Genomic DNA, 21,727 nt, shown 5'->3' with positions numbered 1-21,727 from the left:
TGCATCAATAAAGGTCAGTTCAAAGCGGAGAGACCAGTGGAAATACAAACCTCTGGCAGAGCCCCGGGAAGAAACACGCCAGATGAGCTGCATCCAGGCTGGACACTGGTTTTCTGGAGCCCCTACCCTCTGTCTCGGAGGCACTATCCCTCGCAGGCTGGGGGTCTGTGCTCACAGGACTCAGACGCTGCTCAAACCAGTGCCCCTGAAGCTCGTGAATACAGGAGCCGGGCCTGCACGGGACACTCCCGGCATGGACACCTTCTCCTCCAGAGCAGACCTGGCCGTCAGGGATCGGGCACACTCTGCCAGCTTACCTTACTGTGCGTGAAGGGGGGCGCTGCGTACAGAGTGGGGTGGAGGAGTGGGCGCGGTAGGTGCGGCACGGCGTGCAAGGGCACATGTCCGTGGATGTGGGGGTACAGATGTAGCGCGGGGTGTGTGGGCTTCTCTGGGCTCAGGAACTGGTGGCCAGGGGGCAGGGCTCCAGCCGTAACGGCCGCGGCGGTCAGTCCCGAAGCTTCTTGTTTACAGACATAACACTCACAAGGGTTGGGAGCCTGTTCCGCCTGCAAAGGAAGACAAAGGACACAACTTACTCAGGCTGGGAGCTCCATGTCAGACACAAGGGGGGGCAACACCTGTCCTCAAACCCTACACTGAGGGGCACAAGGGACCCGGTCTGCCTAGACAGGGGGCAAGAGGAGCCCCTGCATATGAGAGTGGAGTGGTTTGCTCGTCCCCTGCTGGGGAGCAAGGACAGGAGATCTGGGAAGAAGCAGGCAGAGGAAGGGCACCGGCACCTGTGCTTGGGCACAGCCACCGGGGCCTCCTTCTGGATGCAGCCGGCGCGCTCAGTGGCGCGCTCCCTGGAGAAGTGGAGAATAGAACAAAAGCAAAGGCAGTAAGGAGTAACGGCCTTCCACCCCGACTTCCCATACCCTGTACAAAAGTTGAGCTAAAGAAACAAACAGCACCAAAGTGGGGCACGTTAGAAAACAAACAAACAAAAATAAGCCAAGGAGAAGCTGGGAACAAACACAGGAGACACTGTGTGAGAACAGGAAATGGCAGCTCACGATTATTACACAGCAGCCATGAAATGTCCTAAGCAAAGCCAGAGATGACTGCACAGAGTGAAAAGGCACGGCTTGGGCACTGGCGCTACAGTGCAGCAGGCAGGGCATCTGCCTTGAATCTGACCCAGACTCGGTCCCTGGCATTCCATGTGGTCCCTCAAGTTCTGCCAGGATTCCCATGCTACTTCAAAAAAAGTGCAAAAAAAATGCACCCCCCCCCACAAAAAAATAATGCAACACCCAACAAGATTCAGTGACAAATTTTAAATTAAAAGATACGAAGCGCCTAAACTTAAGATGAAAGGCTTAAAAAAAAAAAAAGGAACTGGAAAGGCAGTACAGCAAGTAAGACAAATTGACAAAACGGTCAATAATATAGGAAGCTATAAAAAAAATTTACAAATGCACATTATCCACACTGGTAGGCTTGAAAAGGGAGCCCTGTAGACCTATGACTCTTTGCAATATTTAGAAAAATGAAACCAAATATCAGTAAGAATATAGAAAACTCAGACAATTCTATCAATATGACCAACTTTCAGTTCTAGGGCATTCCACTGGAGCAAATTATAAACTGTTTTCAAGTACACAAGAAACATTATCTAAGATGTCAGGAATGTTAGCACATGTTAGGAAATAAGACAAATTTCAATAAATTTGGAATTTGGAAGCTTTAATATAATAAGCTAATTACACTAAAGCTTTGATTTCACAAGTCAGAACAATTTCTAGTAAAGCATAAATTAACTCAGGAAGAACAATAAACTCTAAATAGAAATATAACAAGTAAACGAAATTTAAATATGATCACAAATCTTTCCACCCCCTTAGCCACGCCCCCCCCAAAAGAAGAAAGGAGATCAGGTCCTTGGATTTTAATGGCAAAATTTATCAAATAATTAATAAATCTCAATCTTACACAAATTCTTTGAGATAAAATAAGCTGAACAAACTTATTATATCCCATCTCATTTTAATGGGACCTGATACCAAAACTGGACAAAAGCATCACAAGAACAGATGACTATAGACCAGTATATTTTATTAGCAAAATGCCAAAATCCTAAACAAAACAGAAAACTAACCCAGAAACCCAGAAGACTATATATCACAACCAAGTGGGACCTGTCCCAGGAAGGCGTATGATGTGACATATCCTCAGAGCCAAATAAAACCAGCCACATTTCAGCAAAGGCAGAAAAGATCTGTTTAAAAAAGTTTTCTCTACTGTATATGCACAGAACTTTATATAATTGTTTTAGATTTATCTATGAAAAACTGACAGACAGCATGATACTGACTGGTCCAAGAGGGAATGCTCTCTCCTGAAGATGGGGAACAAGGCAAAGTATCTGCTTAAACCAATTCTACTCAATATTGTGTTGAAGGCCTGATTAGCTCAAGTAGGCAAGAGCAAGAAAAGCATCCAGGTTGGAAAGGAAAAAACTTTGTCTTTATTTATAGACAACATAACTCTGTATGGAGAAAGCCCAAATAAGTCAATAGCCCCAAAAACCAGGTCCTACTGTACAAAGATGTGGATAAGATTCATAGATAAAGAGAGAATGTTTCCAGAGATAGTACAGTGGGTAGGGTGTATCCCTTACATGTGGCTTAAAGGGGTTCAATCCCCGGCACTCCATATAGTTCCCTGGTCCCCACCAAAAGTGACTGTGTGGGTCACAGATTTACATTGCTTATTAAAATGAACTGACTGTCACTTCTTGTTTTGGGGCCTTACCTGGCTATGCTCAGTGCCTAATACAGGCTGTGCACTTAGGGACATACCTGGTGGACACAACAACATGTCCACCTAGGAGAAAACCACTGTTACAAAACCATCCAGTTCTGAAATTCCATTATTTTCATTTATTTAGCCCCCCCATGTGTCTCTATGGATATGGAGCTTCGACTCTAGAGTGTTGCAAATAAAGGTTATTTACTACAAAGGCAAGCAAGAGAAACACAATTAGTATGTTTGTTTTTCTGGCAGGGCTCAGGGATCAGATATTGTGCCAGGGATCCCACCTGAGTCAGCTGTGCCAGGCCCAAGGTACTATCTCTCAAGCCCAAATCATGTGTGTTAAAATAAACGGGGATGGAGGGGCATACCCAGTCATGCTCTGGGGCTGGTGCTGGGGTGCTGCGAGGCTGAGGACAAATGACAGGCCTTCACTCCACTTGCAACCCCCCCACCCAACTGCTCTGTGTGTTCACCATCTAAGTACGCCTAGGTACAGTCTAGCTCAAGATTTTGGAAGTTATTCAAACTAACCTAATTCTTGGAGGGTCAGAGTGATAGTACAGGTAAAAAAGCACTTTGCCTTGTACACAGCTGACCTGGGTTCGATTCCCAGTATCCTCTATGGCTCCTGAGTGAGATACCAGGAGTGATTCCTGAGTGCAGAGTCAGGCCTAAGCCCTGAACAGCTCAAAAAACAGAACAAGAAACCCAAAGCAACGGATTCTATAAAACAACCTAATTCTTTTTTTTTTTCTTTTTGGGTTGCACCTGGCGATGCACAGGGGTTACTCCTGGCTGCGCACTCAGGAACCACCCCTGGCGGTGCTCAGAGGACCATATGGGATGCTGGGATTCAAACCCGGGTCGGCCGCGTGCAAGGCAAACGCCCTACCCGCTGTGCTATCACTCCAGCCCCTTAATTTGGTTTTGTTTTGGGGCCATACCTGGCGGTGCTCAAGGCTGCTGTAGTATCACTCCAGCCCCCAAAACAACCTAATTCTGTACGCAACGACATTTGTGCTGACAGGAACACACTGGGAATGAGAGCCAGCCAGAGGGAAGCAGGAGTGTGGGACGGTACCTGCTGGGTCGGGTATGCCGGTGGCGGGCTGTCCACTGGGCTCTCCTTCCCGGGGCTCCCATTTCCTAGACCGACGTCTTCCTTCGGGGCTCCTGGCGGCTCCCCACTACTCTCGCCATCCACTTCTTCATCACCAGCTTCAGAAGAACTACTGCTGGTACTGCTGACCTGAGGGGACTAAAAAATAGCCGATGGTGACTGACCCTCCATGGAAATGCAGACTGTCCGCAGGACGCGCCAGGCTGCCACTTGAGCCTTTGCTGTCCTGGCACGGAGCGGGGCCCATACCTCCTCTTTCAAGGCCAGGTTCTCCCCGCTGCCATTCAGTTCGCTGTGGGTTCCATTCATGTTGGCCACCACCTCGGCATCATCGTAGTTACTCAATGGATAAATGTCAGCAAACTTAGCTGACAAGGGTGCGACATCTTCTTCGTGACTACAACTGAGACAGCAGAGGGGTCAGCAGTGAGCACCTGCCCAGGGGACAGTGAATGAATTTCTGGCACCCCCAAACATAGCCAAGACTAGAGCAAGCAGGGCACACACGGTGAGGGCGCTGGCACATGCCGGGCACCTGACTCCAGCCCAGGAGAGTCGGTACCGAACCTGAGGAGAATACAGGACAGCACAAGGCTGAGGAGACACTGACTCCAACTGAGCAACGTGTGCAACAGTACAGCTGTTCTCCATGAACTTCTCCAGAAATCACGACATTATCTGGTGGGAACTAAAGGGGTGAAGAGTCCACCTGAGTTCTTCAGCATTTGATTTTTTAATTATACAAATATCAGACAGAGCCAGTGAAAGGCCAACTCTGGCCAGGTGTTTCACGATCTGAACTGAGGATCAGTTTTAGTGGTGTACAGCAAACTAGAATTCCAGACACGAGCCACTCGACCACACCATACAACACCCGAAGGGTCAGCAGAGTTCCTGTCAGAGCCAACCATTCAAGCCTGACCATCAACCACAATGCCCCCAGCCTGTTCTCCAGTTTCAACAGACAGAGCCGCCCTTGAGAAGGAAAAATACTATGAATAGGGCCTCTGAGCTTCAGGAAGTACTAGAGAATGGCAAAGCTCAGGTGCCACTGAAGCACAATGTGCTGTGGCAGGAGTCACAGGCACTCCAGAGATGCAGGTGTTCCTGTGTCAGGAGCATGATCCTACAAAGTCCAGGTGAGGAAATCAAATCTTTCTGTTTTGTGTCTTTGCCCGGCCAACTCCTGGCATACTCAGAATCACTCTGAGTGGTCCTCGGGAGACATTATAAGATGCTGGAGATTGAACCCAGGTCAGCAACATGCAAAGCAACTGCCCTACCCTCTGCATCTTTGCTTCAGCCCCACCAAACCGCCTTTCTCGCCATAATGAGGGCAGGTTTTGGCAGCCCCAGGCCCCATAGTATCTAGAAGACACTGGGGTGCACCAACTCAGTAACAGCCCCAAGACAGAACTCCAGGCAACTCCGTGGCAGTGGCCCAGTCTGGCTGCCTTCCTCAGCAGTCGATGTGCCATAGGCCGCAGCTCGCCGAAGCTCGGACCAGGTGACACGCATCCCTCTGGGGTGTCTGAGAAGCAGGGTAGGCTGCTGCACTCTGCTCTCTCTCAGCACATCCAAGGAAAGAGTGTCTCCATGGAGCGGAGTATACCGGAATTCAGGCTGACCCTGCCCCAAATGCTCAGGTGAGGCGAGTCCAGAGAGACTGAAGAAATGGTCCTGGGTCCCAGCACTACCGGCCAGAGGTGAGGAACAGGGGCAATGCTGAACTGTCCAGCTCAGGGCAGTCGTCCCCCAGCCCCGGAGCCCTCCGCTGCCTCCAGTTAAATGATAGCACACTGACCTGGCAGCCCTTCCAGAAGTCCTAGTGGAAACCTTGGACACGGTACCTGGAGCCCACGTGGGAACCAGCCTCATGCCATACCTCCAGGTAACGGGGTGCAGAGACATCACTTCTTGCTCAAGTGATGGGTGAGTGTAGCGAGGCCCGGGAGAAGCATGAGTGAAGATTGGGGGGCGGGGGGAGATGGAGAGCAGACAGCCGGCCTCTAGCTGGGATGATGCCAGACTCAGGAGGCAGCTGCCTGAAGGCTGCCACGCCACTCCTTCAGTGGCAGGCATGATTCACCTGCTTTTTACAAGAAGTAAGAACTTCCAAGTTCAGGCTCACTGATTTCAGGTTTGAAGAGCTGCTTTAAGAATGGAGCCTCCTGGGACTGGAGCAACAGCACAGCGGGTAGAGCATTTGCCTTGCACACGGCCAACCCGGGTTCGATTCCCAGCATCCCATATGGTCCCCCGAGTACCGCCAGGAGTAATTCCTGAGTGCATGAGCCAGATGTAACCCCTGTGCATTGCAGGGTGTGATCCAAAAAGAAAAAAAAAAAAAAAAAGAATGGAGCCTCCTGGAGCCAAAGTGATAGTACAGCGGGGAGGGCACTTGCCCAGCACACAGCCGACCTGGGGTCCATCCCTGGCATTCCATACAGTCCCCCAAGCACCGCCAGGAGTGATCCCTGACTGTAGAGCCTTCAGTAACCCCTGAGCACAGCTGAGTAGCACTGCAGCACTGCCCTCCCGTTTTTCATTGATTTGCTCAAGCAGGCACCAGTAATGTCTCCACTGTGAGACTTGTTACTGTTTTTGGCATATCAAATACATCACAGGTAGCTTGCCAGGCTCTGCCGTGTGGGCAGGATACTCTCAGTAGTTTGTCGGGCTCTCCGAGAGGGATGGAGGAATTGAGCCCGGGTCGGCCACATGCAAGGCAAATGCCCTATCCGCTGTGCTATCGCTCCAGCATAGCTGAGTATGGCAAGGAAAAGGAAAAAAAGGATGGGGATGGCTTTTCTTCCCTGAAAAGCACTCAGCACGCCCAGTGTACCCACGCTGTGCCTTGAGAGGGGACCAAGGGCAGCTCAGTGCCTGGAGCTGGGGAGCGGAGTCCGAGCCCCCAGATGGAAACAGCACCCTGCACCGTGCAGCCCGTGGGGCCTCGACTGTCAGCTCTCTGCTCTGCTCTAGGAAACAGGAATGAAAGCAGAGGTGTTGACTAGAAACAGAAAGCAGCACTCCACAGCTCTCTGTCCCGCAGACAGGAGTCTGCACCTCTCCCCGGACTCCACTTCCCGAAGCCTTACTGCAAAGTCAGGACTTACAAAGCAGGTGCGGAGCCTGTGTCTGTGAGGATAAGCCTGGGGTGCTGCTGCATGGTGAGGGGAGAGCTCGAGCCCGACCCTGAGCTCGCCGAGGACACACTCGGGGGTCGCATCTCAGACAGACAGTCGGGAGCAGAGTCCACCTGAAGCGGGAGCTGGTGAATGTGGATGTCGCCAGTGCCTGGGGGGTCCATGATGCCGCAGGTGAGGATGTGCGAAAGGCTGCAGTCGTCGCAAGCACACCTGCGTGGGGGGTCATGGACAGTCACCGAGACGGCAGCACACAGGCCACGCGGGGCCTGCGCGCAGGGCCTGGCAGGCCCGGCTCACCTTCTCCGGTAGCTGCAGTTGGGACAGTCGGGCATGTTCAGCCGGGAGGACAACATGTTCCGCATGGCATCCGTGAAGCTGTTCTCCCCCGTCACCGCCTTCTTATTAGTTAGCTAGAGGCAATTCATGCACAACAGGTTAAGTCTGCAAGAGAGGTCTCTGTTACGTGCTCCTGGTTCTGCTGCGGTCACACCTGGCAGTGCTCAAGGAGCCACTCCTGGATCAGTGCTCAGGGGCCCTTGGGGTGCTGGGGACTGAACCCAGGCTCCCGCATGCAAGGCATATGCTCGGCCTGTTGAACCGTCTCTCCAGCCCGTTCTATGGTTCTTCTTCCTGCTCACCACTTTTCCAAGTAGGCCAGCGAAGGGAATGCAGAGCAGACCCGGCCGGGCATCACAAGGTCAGGACCACCAAGTCCATCTGGTCTCCTCCCCGCCAATGTGCCCTGAGCTGGCCCCTGCCCAGTGCTTAGTGAGGCCAGGTACACAGACATGGCGAGAACCACCAGCCCAAGAAGCTTCAGTTCTGGAGAGGAGCAAGAACACAAGAGGAGAGAAAGCGCCAGAGCTGAGGCCCATGCCTGCCCGGTGGTGCTGAGGCAAGATGGAAAGGAGCGAGGGCAGCGGAGCACAGCAGGGGCTGGTGGGTGGCAGACATGGCAGGAGACAGGCTGTGCAGGTGGCCGATGACGGCAGCGCAGCGGGCTGCGGGCGCAGGGGAATGGCGAGTGCATGGAAGCATGGCTCCCGAGAAAGGCCAACGGACTGGCAACACGGGAGTCGTGCCCAAACCAAGGCGGCTCACTGAGACCCATGCTGGCAAGGGCCCTGGGCGGGCTGCGGCTGTGGCTCACCTGCTCCTCGATGAAGCGCCTCTGCCTGAGAAGCTCCCAGTCCTCTGTGAGCACGCGCTGCTTGCTTTTCATCGTCATCTGCCAAGGCACATGAGAAGCAAAGCCTGAGTCCCGGCAGGAGCCAGCCCGGCCCCTTTCCAGGGGAAACTTGAGTGAGGCCCACAGGAACGGCAGGTCAGACAGAAAAGGCAACTCCACAGACCCCTGTGCAGTTCCTCACACAGCTTCCTCGCCACCTCAGGGACTTCTGAGGGGACAGAAAACGACACTGGAGCCTGGCCTGCCACGGTCAGGGAAGCCCAGTGCCTGGGAAGGGGAGACCGGGTTTCGCTTCAGAAGGACTCTCTCTGAACACCCAGGTGCCGCCACGCTGCAAGCACGGAAATCTCGCCCATTCTGAGGGAAAGGGGACCACGATGGCTCCACACTCCTCTGGCATGGTGGGGAGGATCTAAGGAGACTAAATCCTGTTCACATAAATGTATACTCTAATATTAAAAACTTGTGAGCAACCACTAAAAAGACATACCATTTACTACAAGAAAATTACTGCGATATTAATATACATATTAATTATTAGAAGAAAAAAGGGAAGTGAGCTAATACTCAATCTTGCAAGTGAGAAAATAGTGCTGGGGCGGGAGTGAGAGCTTGCCTTGCATGTGGCTGACCCAGGTTCAGTCCCTGTAAACCTGGCACCCCATATAGTTCCCTGAACACTGCCAGGAGTGATCCCTGAGCACAGAGCCAGGAGTAAGCCCTAAGCAATGTCAGGCGTGGTCCAGAAACCAAACATCAAAACCCTAAAAAGTACCCCGAGAGTGATTTCCTAAAATTAAATCCAGCTTACTTGGGAAAAAAGGAAACTGTCAAAGAAGAAATCAAAGTTGAAACAACAGTCTGTTTATATAGTCATATGAACCAAGTTACACAGTATGTGCCCATACTTGGTAGAAAAATACACACAAGTATAAGCACTTATGGGTGGGTGAACAATATAGAGCAAATAACGCTAAAAAGGAAACATCCCACTTAAGTAAAATAAGAAATCAGGAAACAAGGTAAGAAGGGATTCAATGAAAAAGCCAGTAACTCTTCGGAAAAGCAGCAGGTGTGATCAATAAACCCAAAAGCTGGTTTTCCAAACTTCTTCCCAAGTTAAACAAAGGGACAAAAGGCAACTCAAACCTCTGCAGGACAAGGACTGGAGAGGCAGTACAGCAGGTAGGGGGTGGCAGACCCCCAAGACCCCAGACAGTGCCAAGCACTAGCGAGGAGTAACCGAGAGCATCGCTGGGGATGGCCCCAAATCAAACCAACTAACAACCTTTCTGTGCAAGAGGGTCACGTGGCTGAGTGACGGACCTGGTACTCTCTGCACGCTCGGCCTTAGCCCTGACTCCAGCGCACATAGCTAAGCCACTCCTGAGCATCGCTGGGGATGAGCCCGAGTCCCCGGGCCTGGGCACTGAGCCATCTGAGCCCAGGAACCCGGCAGTATAGGGGTCCAGCAGGAAGATGGCTCAGGGTGCAGAAGGCCTGGGCCAAGGACTGCCACAGGGATGAGTGTGGTCTCAAAATAAAAAGAAAAAAAATCACCATCTCAAGGATGTGGGTCGGCTCTGGGACATGCTGTCCTCTACTCTCCTGTACTGCCCTCTCAGCACCTGCTACAGATCCTATGTCCATCTGGAGCAGATGCAAGGAACTTCGAGGGCAGAATTCACCCAAAACCCACATTTTCCCTCCACTTCAGGTGGGGGCTGTCTTCCCAAGCATGGCCTCGGGGCTGTTCAGGCAGCCGGGCTGGTCCAATGCTAGGGACCAGGGTACAAAGCACTGGCAGTCCCCGGTACTACTGGGGTTTCAGCCTGCACCCAACTACAGAGCTACCTTCCAGACTGGCACATGACAACTTTGATGTCCACAAAAGGGCCAGGAAGTACAAAGTCTTGACTGAAGGTTATATAAGGGGCTGGGGAGCTGGCTCAAAGGACTCGAAGGATGCTCGCTAGGCACACCTTAGGATGTATTTTAAAATCTACAGTATTAGCTAATTACATTTACAAAGGGATTACCAACACCAAGTAGAGTTTAGTTCCAGGAAAGCAAGGATGCCTTAGGAGGAAAAAACTTAATTTCTTAATTCACATAGAAACAGAAATTCCTAAAGGACCACACAACTGAAGCCAATAACCCTGTTTCTCTTTTTGAAACCTAATAACCTTAGTTAGGAGCAAAAAATGAAAGGACATTGTTACAGCGTATCCAACCTGTCAGAGGGCACAGGCAGTGGGGAGCATTCCTGGGCAGCATTCCTTACAGCAGAGGGGACCCCTTTTCAGGGACACCCTCCTCCCCTGGGAAATCTACCTTCTTTAAGCCACTAGCAGCAAGTGAACCCCATCTTTCCAGGCTCCCCGGTGGGCATATCACTCACAGCATCAGGGCAGATGCTGCTTAGCCAGATTCAGAATCTTCGCAAGGTGCTAAGGAGGCCCCGACAGAGCCCAGACATTGGGAAAGATAAGGCTAAACATTACTACTGGCAGAAATCGCGTGTTGTCCTGGGAAACCAAGACTTCATTCAGCCCACTGGGGAATGGGGGGGGGGGGGCACCAAGTGCAGCGCTCACGTATCAGAGCAGGGAGAGATACACACCAGGATTCAAAAACCACTGACAAAGAGAAAGATCAGGTTCTGGGGTGGGAAGAGTCAATACTGGCTGTCTTTTCCTTTGTGTGAAGCTGCAGCTTTTAGGAGAAACACTTTTCTTTTACAACAGCTATTGTTATTGCTAGTTTAAGAAATAATTCAAACAACCTAATTATCAGACAGAATTTTTTTTATCTTAAAAGATTTATTCAATAATTAGCAGTATCAGCAGAAACCTTGGACTCTTTGAAATGCAGAACACCTTTGTACTGTAGCTTACAGACACGCCAAACAACAGAGAAATTTTAAGCAGAAAAAAAAAAACCCCAAACAACTGATCTCGTTACCGTCAACTATCTCCCCACATCTATGCTTAAATGTGAACATATCATTACTTTATAGATGGCTTAACATTTTGAAATCTCTGAATCACCGTATAATTTCTAAGACACTGCTGTCAGAAGTGACTGACATCCAAGCCAAGCATTCTATGGATGCTACAAAAATCAGTTTCATTTCTAACTGTTGTGAACGTTACACTGTGCTTTCTTGACAGAGAACAGGAATACAACTTTCAGGGCTGTACTGAAGATGGTTCTCCTTTGTGGAAAAGGCTAGAAAATGCCATGTTTTTTTATTTTGGGGGTTTGGTTTGGTTTTGGGGCCACGCCTAGCAGTGCTCTGGGATTGATCCTGGTGGTGGCTCAGGGACAGTGGTGGATCAAATCAGGGTCTGCTGCATGCAAGGCAAATGTTGTGGACTATCTCTCTGCCCCCCTTTTATTACAATAGGAAAACAGACACTGCCTGAAACTGACCATCTGGACCATTTTAAAGGCACACTTGTGGGATTCAGATACACTCACAGCTGGGTGAGCAGCACCATCTCCCACCCATCACCTTCACTATGGTATAAAATGGAAACTCTACCCCATTTCCAGGACTGGCCCTCCACTCGCATGCACTCACTCAGCCCTCTGTGGCCCTCACGTACGTGAGACCATACACTGCTGTCTGTTCTTTCTGGTCTGCTTATTCCACTTGGCATAATGTCTTCAGGGTTTCTTCCATATTCATGAAGCTTCATTTTGTCCTTGGTTCTGAGTTAATTTTTGCGCTCAGTCCAATTCTTCCCCCCCCCCCCAGGCCACACCTGGCAATGCTCAAGGGTTATTTCTGGCGTTGCACTCAGGAATTGCTCCTGGTGGTGCTCGGGGACTCCATGGGTGCTAGGGATGGAACCTGTGGCAGCATCCAGTTGACCTTTTTTGCCCCCACCTGTAGGCCTGCTTTTCCTGTTCTTTCCACACTAAAGGATTCAGACCTGTCTGAGTTGGTGGGCCCTGTTTCATGGCTCTGTGTTTTACTTTATATTCATACCAGGAAGCACGCAGTTGGTGTTGGTCTTTTCCAGGATTACTCTGCGACTCTTCCTATGAGGATTCCAGATGAAATTTAGGATGGGTTCTTCCTCTCTAAAAAAACATCACTAAGGGGCCAGGACAGTAGTACAGCAGGGAGAGCATTTGCCTTGCACGAAGCCCACCCCGGTTCATTTCCTGGCATTTCATAAGGTCCCCTGAGCACCGCCAGGAGTAATTTCTGCATACAGAACCAGGAATAACCCCTGAGCATATTGAGTGTAACCCCAAAGTACAGCTTTTTCTGTCTTTTTTTTTGCCTAACTGTTACTGCCGAAGCTTTCAGCACAGATTGAACAGAAGCACTGAAAGTGGGCCTCTGTGTCTTCTTCCTGATCTCAGAGGAAAAGTTATTTTTCCACTGGTGATTCACCACGTGACATTTGCTGTAGATCCTTCACACATAGATTTCATTCTGTGGAAGCTGTTTCCTTCTGTTTTTGATTTTTTTTTGCCACACCTAGCTTGTGCTCAGGGCTTACTCCTGGCATGCTCGGGGACAATCAGGGGTGCCTGGGATGGAATCTGGGCCAGCCGCATGCAAGGCAAGCACCCTCCTGTTGTACTATCGGTTTGACCTGTTTTCTTGTGTTTTTATCAAGAAAGGGTGTTGAATCTGTCAAACACTTTTTCTGTATCAAGAGAAAGGACATAAAAAATTTCCCCTTTTAATGAAGCTTTCCTATCCCCAACTATCCTTGCATTCCATGAATAAGCCCCACTTGACCCCATTTAATAATACTTTGAGCATGCTGCTGGATTCTGTTTGTTTGTTTGTTTGTTTATTTATTTATTGCACCAATCTCCAGTTCTCTGTTCCTGTAGTGACTCAGTTTTTGGTATCAAGGTAATGCTGGCCTCAGGAGGAGTTATGTAATGTTCTCAACCCAGAAGCACTGTAGCACGGCTCAACGATTTGCTCAAGCGGGCACCAGTAACATCTCCATTGTGAGACTTGTTGTTACTGTTTTTGGCATATCAAATACACCATGGGTCGCTTGCCAGCTCTGTCGTGTGGGAGGTATACTCTTGGTAGCTTGCCGGGCTCTCCGAGAGGGAAAAAAAAAATAGAACTTGGGTCAGCCGCATGCAAAACAAACGCCCTACCCGCTCTGCTATTGCGCCAGTTCAATGGGTATTAATTTTTTCAACACCAGGCAGCTTTCAGAGAAGCAACTGAAATGAGGCTCTTCTCTCCGAGAGCTCTGATGAGAATTGCATCCCTTAAGCACAAAGATTTGTCAGATCACTGAGCTGCCATGCAATTGGGCTGCTTTCCATCTCTGGTCACATTGCAATTTGCCTAAGCCATCCAATCTGTTGGCAAATAGTTCACAGGACTCTCTTCGAACTCTTTTTACCTTGAAAATTCAGTTGTAAAGGCCCACCTTCATTTCTAACTTTTGTAACGAGTCTTTTCTTCTTCTTCTTCTTTTTTTTTTGGGGGGGTCCACACCCAGCGATAATCTGGGTTATTTCTAGATCTGCCTCAGGAATTACTCCCAGCAGTGTTGGGTGTTCAGGGTCTGGGGGGCCGTATGAAATCCTGATTGAACCCAGTTCAGCTGCATGCAAGGCAAACGCCCTTCCCATTGTACTATCACTCTGGCCCCAATAAGTCTTTTCTTATCTGTAACCTATTTAGGTAAAGTATGGCCAATTTTGTTTATATTTCTAGAGAACCACTGTTTATTTTTATTCTTTTAAAATTATTTATTTATTTGCTTTTTGGGTCACACGCAGAGATGTTCAGGGGTTACTTCTGGCTCTGCACTCAGGAATCACTCATGGCGGTCTCGGGGGAACCATATGAGATGCCAGGGATTGAACCCAGGTCTGCCATGTGCAAGGCAAATGCCCTACCTGCTGTACTATCACTCCAGCCCCCTTTAGTTTTATTGATCTTCTCTACTTTCTATTTTCTTTTTATTCCAGCTTTAATCTTAATACCGCCTTCCTTCTGCTATCATTAGATGCCATGCAAATTTTTTTAGCCCCTTAAAAACTTTAGCTGTTGATTTCAGAACTGCCTTTTTAGGGGGGTGATGTTGGTAGCACACCCAGAAGCGTTTGGGGATCACTCCTGGATCATAAGGAGATCATAAAGGATGCAGGATCAAACCTAGGTCAGCTATGTGCAAGACAAACTCCCTACCTGCTGTCTTATCTCTCAGACCCCAGAACTTTGTTTTATCCAATGCAATGACTTAAAATAAATAAAATATATATTTTTAAGACTTCTTTTTTAGAAGAAATAAAATCATGTATTCACACACTCCCTCTTCATAGAGTAGCAGTAATAAAAAATGTGCATTATTTCTCTAAAGGACTTTTATTTATGTTTCTTGGGCCACACCTGGAGGTGCTCAGGCTTATTCCTGACCCTGCACTCAGGGATCACTCCTGCTGGTGCTCAGGGGACCATACTGGGTGCTGTGGATTAGAGCTCGGTAGGCCTCTCACTCTGGCCAGGGAGGGCGCAATATTAGAGCACAGTGGGAGGCCCTGGGTTTAATCTCTAGCATGGGGAAAAATAGATGAAAAGAAATTCCTATAATCTGTCAAGCCTCAGTGCTTCTGTCATCTCAGAGTCATTCTGGGCCATTTATACTTGCAGTCCCAGTTCAACTAGAGAAATAAAAAAAAAATACTGTCAACTAGGATTGTTGTTTATATCCATTACAGCTCTGCTGTGAATCGGGGAGACCTCACAGTGTTCCCAGGAAGATAGGACATGGGCACCTCAGTTCCAACTCCCAGTGGTCTGGTGACTGCACCCCCGACCCCCACAGCAATTCTCATCTGGAAACGTCTAGCGCAGCTCCATGAGCTCTGGTGTGCAGCCTCTGCCTGACCATTCACCTCTGCAGCTAGAGGCCCCTTCTGGACAGCCCACTTCTCTGGGACCTACACAGCAGGTTGACCGGTGAGGGCTGAATCAGCGCCTGGCCTCCACCACTGCAGAAGCAAACACCAAAGGCAAGCAGAAAGGGGCGCACGCAGCAAAAGCCCACAGTCTCCAAGACGGAGCTCGGGCAAGGTCAGGGGCATTCGCAGGCCGCACACCCCCAGGACTGTGACCTCCTGAGTAGCTGTCAGGATTCAGCAGGCACACAGAGCCGAAGATCCCCCCACCCTGTCTGCCTGGAGTCCAGGTGCCGGACAAACAGCCTGTCTGGCCAAGATTCTTCTTGACCTCTGCCCTTTTCTGGGGGTCTCTGAACTGACCAAGTGAGGGCTTGCTCTCCATCCACACTGCTGTTCCCATCAGTTCGAGGTCTGGCACATGGTTCGAGGTCTGCCCTGTCCTCCAGCTTCTTCCTCTGCGCACACACACAGACACACTCACACACGCACGTGCGCGCATGGATCCATCACGAAGCTGAGGGGCCGGGCCGGAGCCGGGTTAGACACACTGCCCACTGCCATCCTATAATTTCCAACGTGAACTACGGCATCTCTGGAGTACTTCCTGCCAGGGGCTGCAAGTGGGATTCAGGTCTCCTCTCCAAGGGGCCAGAACAACAGGACAGCGGGAAGGTGTTTGCCTTGCACATGGCCAACCTGGGTTCGATAACTGGCACCCCATAATGGTTCCCTGAGTCCTGCCAGGAATTAGCCCTGAGGACAGTCGGGTGTGCATTTCCCACCGTCCAACCCCCCCTCCACCCTGCCACTCTACTGAAGACTACTGAGGACGGGAGGACAGTGTCAGCAGCAACCCCTGGCCGACACTATGCTCTGTAACCTACTAACCTACTACCAGCAGGAAGCCACCTGCTGCTCCCTCCTCTCCCCGCCGGTCCCCCACAGCCCTGCTCCCCTAAACCAAGAGGCCACAGCAGTCTCTTCTACCACCTGCTTCAGCCCCTGTGACAGGCAGGGGCAGAGAGAGAGGCTGGTACCTTAAGGCACTTCCTTTCCAGAGGGTCGATGACCTGATATCCTGGGAAGTCAGGGCTCTCCCTTGACCTCTGACCTCTCAAGAAACCAGCAGTCAACTGCCATGGCATCTGCTCTCTAGGCAGCCCCTTCACAGTCCACCACAGTCCACCTCAGCACAGGGGCAGCTCTGCTTCTAAAGAATGACACACAGAAAAGGGAGTCGGAGTCACACAGTGCAAAGGCTCAAATAAAACAGTGTCACGTGTCATCTAAGCTGGTCCTCTCCCTTCACAGGGGGCAGGCAGAGACCTGGGGCAGTGCCCAGGACACCTACCGTTCTATTCTGAGCCCGCCATGGGGCCCGAGTCAAGAGCAGCCCCCAGGAGCCTGTGCAGGAGCTGCAAGCTCTCCAGGAAGGTGCCTCTGCGCAGAGGCTCTCACACGCTCTGCACTCACGGCCACTGCCGGCCACGCAGGAGCAGCCCAGCGCCCTCCTGGCCCGAGCTAAGGGCTCCAGGGCCCGCAGCAGCCACAGCAAAACAGCCTCTGGTCAGAGCAAGAACAGACACGGAGGAGCGCCTCGGGAAACAGGCGGGGTCGGGGCGCAGGGCGCACAGAGGAGCAGAAAGGCCAGGTCCCAGACTACCTGTCCAGGGCAGAGTCCTGCTGGGGGAGGCAGGAATTCATCCTGCTGCAGCTGGACTCACGGGCTGACCACGCAGAAGAACACGGTTCGAGAAGCTGGGAGCGGTGGGTGAGCGGCGGGTCACAGGGTGACACAGCACGCAGACACGGAGCCATTGGCGGCTCTGCCACTGCTCTGGCCCTGCCCCCGCTGTGCTCGGGTCTGAGAGGGATGGACAGAGACCCGGCTCAGCAGCTCCCCGGGAACCCCAGATGCCCCCAGGGCGGGGCAGAGCTGTCGCCACCTCACCTGCTCATCCACGTAGGCATCGATCCTCTCCTGGCACTGCAGCCACTCGGCGGCGACTCTGCGAAGCTCCTCCTCGGAGCTCTGGTAGCGCTGCAGCAGGCTGCTGTAGGTGTCCTCGCTGTCGCTGTCATGCGTCGTGGTGCCCAGCCTGTGGGCGCGGAGAGAGGCCTTTTAGCTCTGCCCTGCTGTGCCGTCCAGCCAAACCCATGGGGCAGAGCCTGGCAGGCGTTGGTGGCCTGGGCCTGCTGCGTGGGGCTGAGGACGCTGCTCCCTCCTGAGCAGAGCTCACTGACCCAGAAGTACAAGCGAATCTGGCGAAAAAGGGTTTCCCAAGTACAGAGCGCCACCACCTCACCTCTCCACGTCACCTCCATGCCCCTGAGCAGCTATGTCGTATTTGATTTTGAAATGTCCTGTCAAGATTCTCTGGATTTGGTTTCCAAACAGAACAAAAGTCCTATGTAAAATCTGATCCCACTGGAGATTTGTTTGTGGGTCACACTCGACTATGTTCTGGGGTTACTCATCATTTTGTGCTCAGGAATTACTCCTGGTGGTGCTTGGGGGACTACCTGGGATGCCAGGGATCGAACCCGGGTTGGCTGTGTGTAAGGCAAATGCCCTCCTCGCTGTGCTATCGCTCCAGCCTCCAGAAACAACATTACTCTTTCCTTTCTTCTGTATTACATCTTTTTTGGGGGGCCACACCCAGTCAGGGACCCTAAGGGTTGTAGGGATCCAACCAGGGTCAGCCAGGGTCAGGTAAGCAAGGCGAGTGCCCTCCCCGCCCTGGCTCACAGTCCATCTTAAAGCTGATGAGCGAGCCAAGAGGAGAGCAAACGGGCAGCCCGAGGAGAGGAGGAAGCCCTGGAAGACATTCAGCTTAGTCAGAAATGGTTGCCTGGGGGCTGGAGATGGTACAGGGCTTACGGCGGTCCCACCATGAGTGACTCCAGAGCACAGGGCCTGGAGTAAGCCCTGAGCACTGCTGGGTGTGGTAGAGAAATGAAACCTAAGTAAAAAGTTATTTGTTTGGAGAGTGAGAGCTCCCAAGTGTCACTTCCGGCTCAATGCTCGGACCAGGCGTGGTGGCACTGCCCAAGCCCAGCTGTGCTGGGACCACAGAAGATTTGAAGGTCAGGTGGCACTGGGGATGGGGTTCAGAGGTACAGTCCTGGCCAATGACTGTCTCCTCGGTCCCTAGAAACTGTTGCTCTTGATACTCAAATACATTACACCATGAAGACATCTCACTGTGGAGTAGGAGAGTTCAGAGAGCACCTCTAAACGGGGATGTGGGGTGGCCAGGCACGCCCTATTCTCTGCAATCACAGCTGCTCTCATGCAGGCAGATTACAAAAGACTGGCATCAGGTTTAAAATATGTGTGGGTTAGGGGTGTGTATGGACAAAATCTAGAGTTGCCTCCGCCCCCCATTTCCAGTAAGGACCTTTACGTGACTGTACGTTCAACAATGAGAGTCGAGTGATTGAGTAGTGAAAACAAACAGGAGTGCTGCTGCTGACCACAGCACCCACTCGGTGGCCGGGCTGACGAGGAAGGGAGGAGGGAGGGGTGCCTACCCGAGCTTCAGCGCCGCGCCCCACTCACAGGCTCTCAGGCACAGCACAGAGTGAGGCCGGTCTGCGCGGCCAGCGCCCGGGCCACGCTCTTGCACAGGTTAGATGGAGGCTGGGGGAATGGCAGCCGCGAAGCACAAGGCGTGGGTAGAGTGAAGCAGGGTGGGAGGCTCAGGAGTCGGCAATGATCTCGGAGCCTCTTAGCACTGACAATGTGAGGGGATTAATGCCACAGAGAAGCACACACAGAAGTGAGGACAGCAGGGAGGGTGCTTGCTGTGTATGCGCTAACCCAGCTTCCATCCTTAGTACCCTATGTGGTCCCCTGAGCCTTGCCAGGAGTGACCTCTGAGAAGAGCCAGGAGTAAGCCCTAAGCAATGCTGGGTATGACACACACCCCCGCAAATAAAAATAATGAAAGTAAGGGACAGCGGTGCCGGAGAGAATGATACAGTGGGTAGGGCGCTTGCCTTGCTCTTTTTGTGCTTTTGGGTCACCTCTATCACTCCAGGCTCACCAATAAAGCTCTTCTCCAAAACAAGGATGATCTATGGGTAACTTGTGTGAACATAAAGAAGAGGAGCACGGGGTTGGAGACAGTGTAGCACGTAGGGCGCCTGCCACACATGGCTGACCAGGGTCAACCCCAGTGGTCCCTAAGCCCCAACAAGAGCGATCCCTGAGCACAGAGCCAGGAATAAATCCCAAACACAAGAAACAAAGAAAAGGGGGAGGATACATTTAGTAAGAAAGTAGGCAGGAGTTCCGGGATCCTAACAAGATTAGCCCAGAAGGGAGCGCGAGAGTGCCATGGCCACCAGGGGGCGCCCAGGACCTGCAGGGCCCAAGGACTTCCCTGATGGCTACAGGTTGTCAGTCTGGTCTGTGATGACAGATGCCGTGACAATTCACCAAGATGAAGCTTTCTGTGCGTGCTGTGCACCCCCTTATGTGATGCTGTCCATGTTTACTTCCAGACAGGTATGGAAAGGAGAGGCAGTAGGGACGGTGGAGTGCTGGCTGTACCCGATCCAATCCCTGGTAACGCAAACTGCCAAGTGCTGAGCTTAAGAGTAAGCCCTGAGCACCGCAGCGGTATGGCCCAAAAGGCAAACCAAAACAAAGTCTAGGTTGGAACTGTTAAGGCAGGCCTGGACGCCAGCAGCCCCAATAGAAGATGCTCTAGATCCACAGTCCAGAGCATTGGGGATTCGGCCAAATTGTTTCATGCCTCACTGCCCACTCATGCTGGCCTGAGAGCAGAACTGACACGCAGGGCCCTAGATCCTTCATACAGAGGGAAGGAAACAACACAGGTGCCTTTCGTTGGAGTTCCGCCATCACCTACCCGTTCAGCCACTGCCTGGCTCAGAACCTGATGGGGAGACGCCCACCCCACGCAATGCCTCTCAGAAGCACAACTGGAACATTCTAAACATTTTTTTCCCACGACAGTCCTGTAGAAGAACACTCCAATCTCCAGCCTGTGGGTGACCAGACCACACCCCAGCCCACTGACTAACTCCCCACCTTCTATCTCAGCACTGAGGGGGCCTACCAGCTGCTGCTCAGGTGTGAGGAGGGAATGGCTAGGATCCCTCAAGAGAATTCAGGAACATGATGACAAAGACTGGGCCAACGCAGGGGTTAAGAGACAGGAAACTGGTGTGGGGCGCACCCAGGAGAAGGTGCAGGGTTCCATCCCAGCACGATGCACGGCCCTGTGGGCCCCAAGCACCACCAGGGTGGGTGATCCTCGCAAAATGGGGACCTAGTCATATTGCCGCCTCAGGTGCTGGCACTGAACCCAGCAAGACCCAGCAAAGCCTGGCTGGTTGAGGACTGCTGGGAGAAGTCTCCTTCCCCCGCTGAGCAAGAGCAGAAGTCACCTGCAGAGGGAGCTCTGCTATGTGTGCCAGGCACACCCTCGGGGCACCAGCAGCAACACAGGCCACACAACGCAGGGGCAGGTCTGTCATATGTGGAGTAGATGAGGCGGCCGACCTGAGTTCACACATGGCTCTCACACTGCTAAGAACGAGAAGGTGGGGCCCCAGAGCGAAGGCCGACTTCTACTACCCAACCCCAGAAGGCCCCAGCAACTACAGAAGACCCCAGAAACTGCCCAAACGGACGCTGGACTTCCCTGGGCCCAGTCTCCTCTCAGCTCAGGCTGCAGCCATCTCCCGTGGCCATCCCTCGGGCAGGGCAGCACCTAGCACACCTCAGGTCTCTGCCATGTGCTTCTAGCCTGCTGCTCGGCTGAGTTTCCAGCAGAGCCCTGTGCCCCTGCCCAGCGACCACCCACCTGGCAGTGATGCGCAGATGCCCAGGGTGGCCCAGGCACTCTCCCAAGACACAGGTGGACGAGGTCCAAATAAATACCTGATCTGTGACACTAGTGCTGGCAAGTTGCTCTGAAGAAGAGGCTCTGAAAAGACCAGATCTTCAAATAGATGTTTATTGTGCAGTTCCCACGTCACCTGGAACTTCTTCAAGTGTTCATTTTCCTATGAAAAGTGGACAGAGGACGGACTGAAAGAGGGAAGACCCAGATACCCAGGGTTACTCCCTGTGTGCCTGGCACCCTGGTGCTACTCTCTTGAGCACCCCCAAGCTGCCCCACAGATCTCTCTCCACCCACTGAGGGGACCCTAAACTCCACTAAGTGACTCAGCAGAAAGGTAAGAGGAGGAGCTACAGAGACGGTGCATGCCCTGAGGGATGGCCACTTCGAGGCTGTGCCCATGTGCTAGTAACGCCCTTCAATGCACGCCTGCTCCCCGCCAATGATAATCCGCCCGTGTCAAACCGACCCCACTTGCCTCCTCGGCTCCAAAATCTTGGGAGCAGGATGGGGGCCAAGCACCTGCACTTCTCACAATTCTATCTTTCACTTGGTCTCACCCCGAAAGCTTGCCTCTTGCACCACCTCAGCAAAGCCTTTCACGAGATTCATCTTGTTTGGGATTCTGTTGTTTCCCAGAGGAAAAACTGTTCAAATG

General features: G+C 51.8%; 1 protein-coding gene across 3 annotated transcripts in view; it reads right to left on the bottom strand.

Annotated features, from left to right (window-relative positions):
• The window catches only part of FAM193A (family with sequence similarity 193 member A), a 97,073-nt gene that overhangs the window by 21,939 nt on the left and 53,407 nt on the right, over window positions 1–21,727 (bottom strand). For 2 of the 3 annotated variants that reach the window (XM_055139215.1, XM_055139216.1), the window contains exons 6-14: window positions 21,108–21,232; window positions 17,142–17,289; window positions 8,246–8,323; window positions 7,393–7,505; window positions 7,063–7,305; window positions 6,793–6,924; window positions 4,193–4,346; window positions 3,905–4,081; window positions 318–569 (exon numbers count right to left, since the gene is read on the bottom strand). In XM_055139215.1, the coding sequence (XP_054995190.1) occupies window positions 318–569; window positions 3,905–4,081; window positions 4,193–4,346; window positions 6,793–6,924; window positions 7,063–7,305; window positions 7,393–7,505; window positions 8,246–8,323; window positions 17,142–17,289; window positions 21,108–21,232 (1,422 nt within the window). The remainder of the gene's footprint in view (window positions 1–317; window positions 570–3,904; window positions 4,082–4,192; window positions 4,347–6,792; window positions 6,925–7,062; window positions 7,306–7,392; window positions 7,506–8,245; window positions 8,324–17,141; window positions 17,290–21,107; window positions 21,233–21,727) is intronic. The other variant, XM_055139217.1, reaches the window with a different exon arrangement.

The sequence above is a fragment of the Sorex araneus genome, chromosome 5 (assembly GCF_027595985.1).
Source record: "Sorex araneus isolate mSorAra2 chromosome 5, mSorAra2.pri, whole genome shotgun sequence".
Lineage (NCBI taxonomy): Eukaryota > Metazoa > Chordata > Mammalia > Eulipotyphla > Soricidae > Sorex > Sorex araneus.
The sequence above is the reverse complement of the archived record's forward strand: the minus strand, read 5'-3'. Positions and strand labels throughout refer to the sequence as shown.